This window comes from Syngnathus floridae, chromosome 8 (genome assembly GCF_059516105.1).
Source record: "Syngnathus floridae isolate MCC-2025c chromosome 8, RoL_Sflo_1.0, whole genome shotgun sequence".
NCBI classification, from domain to species: Eukaryota; Metazoa; Chordata; class Actinopteri; order Syngnathiformes; family Syngnathidae; genus Syngnathus; species Syngnathus floridae.
The window spans coordinates 12556044-12560069 of record NC_142420.1 but is presented as its reverse complement, the minus strand read 5'-3'; the positions used below and the strand labels follow the sequence as shown (position 1 = coordinate 12560069).

The 4026-nt window shown below is 37.9% G+C and overlaps 1 protein-coding gene across 1 annotated transcript; it reads left to right on the top strand.

Moving 5' to 3' along the window:
- The first annotated feature begins 238 nt into the window (after positions 1-238).
- Positions 239-1340, top strand: LOC148394639 (uncharacterized). The gene is made up of 2 exons (XM_088383523.1): positions 239-765; positions 1120-1340. The coding sequence occupies exons 1-2, from the start codon at positions 239-241 to the stop codon at positions 1274-1276; spliced, it is 684 nt and encodes a 227-aa protein (XP_088239649.1). The 3' UTR covers positions 1277-1340.
- Positions 1341-4026: the final 2686 nt, after the last annotated feature.

Genomic DNA, 4026 nt, shown 5'->3' with positions numbered 1-4026 from the left:
AGTGCTTAAAGTGCTAGGGACATCCCTTTTTTTTTCTTCAATTAGAACGGAATTTGATAGAATGTATAAAGTGAACACATTTGCTGCATTGGAAATTAAAAATGGACACCGATTACTAAGAATAAAGCTGAAATGAAATGCCAGTTCGATCGATCGGGTCCCGCACGAAGCCAAACTGGCGGCGCCATTACTGTAACGTCACAAGTTGTACAGCCGGATGTCAACAAACCCAAACAACATGGCAGATGATAGCGACAGCTCCGTTTCTAGCGGCAATATTAGCATCATTTTATCCGATTCAGAAACCTCCTTTGACGCAGAATATGATGAATGTAGCAGTTCAACTGACAGCCATGCCCCAGAAAACAACAGGGGTATTGAACCATACAGGTTTGAACCGTACGAGGAGGAAGAAATTCGGGCACAGGCGTCCTCGTCAGGCGAGGAAGATGGAAATGCCGATGCCGGCGATGGCAATGCAAACGGAGGTGCCATGGCCAATATCCCTCAAGACATAGGCCGTCTACAAAATACAGAGTGGTGTCAGTGTGGCAGTTGCACAAATATGCCAACTGTGGAGGAGTCGATCTGCTGTCACGAGATCGAGGTGATGCGGCAAAAGATGGAAGATCGGCAAACCAATTGCATCACTGAAAGTCCTGGTGGCCGTGGTTTTGATGCAATATGCCTGAATGTGGATGTTCTGGAGGTAGCCTATAATGCATACCGTGAACGGCATGATGCACTTGCACATCCAGTGAATGAGTGAGTTACCCAAAATATTTTTTTGTTATTTTTGCTATTTTTGTCAATGAATTTAGTAAATTTACTGTAAAACCAAAACTGTGTTAATATTTCTAAAATCACCATTCTGAAAAAAAATTGAATCATGGTAATTTCTTTTAGCTTGCGCCCAATAAAATTGGCATTTTATTCTTCATCCTGAAACTTGTGAAATAAAGGCCTTCAAATGTTTTTGGTTTTACAGTACTTGTTCATTTCATGAAAAATGAGTAACATAATTTGATACATAACTGCTCATAAGATAGGACCACATGGCCTGTATTTTTTATTTAAATCATACTACTAATATATATTTTCTATTTTGTTTCATTTCAGTCGTAACCGGTTCTGTGCATACAGACAACTTGTTAGATGGTGCTGGGGATACCTAGGGCGCCACATTCGCGTCCCATTACCATCATGTGCAGTACATAAAATAAGACAGACATTCCCTGGTATGGACTACGTTGGATTTCAACTAGCAAAGATGTAATCTAAAAAACATGTGTTTTAGCTAAGAAAGCATTAAACGTACAGATAAATTTGTATAAGAATAAAATAATTCCATGTGACAATAATATGCGAGTCATTGTATATGTGTCTTTATTATGACTTGCCACTCCATGACCGGATGTAGACTGGGTAATCCTGGTTGATGCTGCAGATAAAGTGTCCTGGTCACTTACATAAACCTGCTGCAATGTTCTTGAATTGCAGCTTCCTTGTCAGGTTTCTTGAAGTCAGCAGATAAAAATGGTGGTAGATCTCCAGGTGGAACGCGATCCGCTGGTGCAGTGTTACACAACTTGATGACTTCTTCAATCAGTTCTGTCACATAGCCTGTATGTGATATGAACTTGAAAGGTCAAATCATCTCCGAAATATAATATAATCTCTATGTAATCCACATACACCCTATGAGCCCAAATTTTGCTAATTTTTGCTCTACGACCAGCCGTTTGCAAGATATAGGCAATTTTAGCATTCCCATTATAAGTATATAAAAATTAATTAAAACATTTTTAAGTGGAATTTCAAAATTGTGGATACAAGTTTGATGGAAGAACACCTAAAGTTGCTGGACAGTTGCTGTTGTTTTCAAAGCTGGCTCCATGGGAATGGTTTGATTGCCTGAAAAACATTAAAAGATGTGATTGACCTCAGATACAAACGTTGGTGTATTTAAAGAAAACATGTATATGTATGTACACTTGTGCCAAAATTTTGCATATTTTTATTTTATGTCTTTAAAGTAGCTGTTTAAGAGAGATTGTAAATTTACTATTGTTCACTGGGTATTGAATTGGATAATTTTGCTAGCCTCCTAAAAATGCAAAAATCAACACCCACAAACATTAAAGTTACTGTACTTTACATATAATGTTTCAAGGAAATAGACAAAATAAATACCGGTGAAATAGTATTGGAAAACAAATTGCAAATATCAATAATAAAAGTACATAAAATTATGTAACATTCGTACCTTGAGTCTTGGTTTTGGTCATTTTCCTGATGTTGGCTTGTACTTTTCTATTTACAAGTTTGGGAGGGTCTGTCTGGCTCACCTGTAATATATACAATGCATCACGTTAATCTGTAAAGTAGGTTGCATATAAATATTAACAAAACATTTGCACATAAATGATATATATAGATATATTCTTATGCTATATGTTTAGTATAGTAATTTCTTTGTTATCTAACAATTATACATAATCTTGAGAAAACATTAGAAATTCCATAACTGGCTTAGCGTTTGGGGAGATTCCACAGCTATGACAGGACTATCCTGGTCCTCCTGAGACAGCATGTCAGCCTTCTGAGACAGCATGTCAGCCTCCTGATACAGCACGTCAGCCTCCATGGCAGCAATAATCTTAAACAGAATGCAACATATTTCAATTACATGTGCTTCATTGATTTTATACATTTATTCTTGTTGGAATGAGATATTTAAATATTGATTTATTTATTTACTAGTAGTATTCTTGGTACAGTGGCCTGACTTAATTAAAATTAAACTTACCCTTTTCCTCTCTCGTTTGACAAAAGCTCGTCTAGGCTTCCCAAATGGAGTCCACTCTTGTTCTGCGACTGGCGTTGTAGCCCTGGTTGGGGTAGAACTATGGCCACTAGTCTGGCTAGGGCTACCAGCAGAAGCATTGTCAACAGTTGCGGTCATTGGTCTAGAAAAAATTGTTGGGACAGAATCCTTTTTGAGCACTAGCTTGCACCGTGTACTGATGCCGAGTTTGATCCTCATAAGGGTTCCAGGTTCAAAGCAGGTTTCCTGGAAATGTGCACTGCACAGTACACTATAATCTGTAGGACCAGACCAGTCTTTCCGCGTCCTTTGTACTTGTTTGGTCCATTGTTTCCTCAAACCCTCGTCTTTAGGAAAACAAAATAGCGATACTCCTCCTCCGTTGGTGTTATTGCATCCCATCGCAATACACCTTTTGCCTCCACACTTCGACATACTGTTGTTTTCCATTCACTCAAGCTAAAGGTGTACAACTTGAGACGTCACTTCCGGTTTCTTCCCCAGTCTCGAAGGAGTGCAGTCAAACTCGTCTGCGCGGCAACTTTAAATTAAATTTTTCAGAGCAACAGCTTCCTTTTCGTTGTTTCGATCGTCAATTTATATTTATAAGCCCATAAGCTAACTAAAACCGATTTGTACATATATCGGTGTCTCTAGCCCTTTAAAGGAAGGATCGTTTACCCCTCAAACATGGTACTCAGACATTATTTCACAGTCCTTCACTATTTAAAAAACCTTGTAGATTTTTATGATAAATTTCCTAACAACTTTATTCTGAGCCACAAAAAAGCAGCAGTTTCTTTAAGTTGCGACAATTAGAAAGAGTAGCAGTATTAGTGCTATAAACAAGTGAATCATTTTGATTCTTTGGATTGATTTTTTTTTCAAATCTGGTATACAACGTAACAAAACAATTCTCCATGTGCAGTTCTATGTCACGGATTTTAAATGAAAATACATACAGTAGAAAGTAAAAAAAAAAACGTTATTTCAGGTAAATCTATTCCCATCAAACAAAAATCACACACCATTGTTTCAGAGCTACAGTGCTGTGAAAAAGCATTTGCCCCCTAAATGCAATCTGCACAATATTTTAGATTTTATTGATCATAAATTTGGGCTCTCCCCGTGCCTGCGTGGGTTTTCTTCGGGTTTTCTCCCACATCGCAAAAACATGCGTGGTAGGTGGATTGAGCACT

What these genes read in the sequence shown, in the direction of transcription:
- LOC148394639 (XM_088383523.1), top strand. Translation starts at nt 239, where the DNA reads ATGGCAGATGATAGCGACAGCTCCGTTTCTAGCGGCAATATTAGCATC. An exon ending in CTTGCACATCCAGTGAATGA is followed by an intron (nt 766 to 1,119) that starts GTGAGTTACCCA and finishes GTTTCATTTCAG; the next exon opens with TCGTAACCGGTTCTGTGCAT.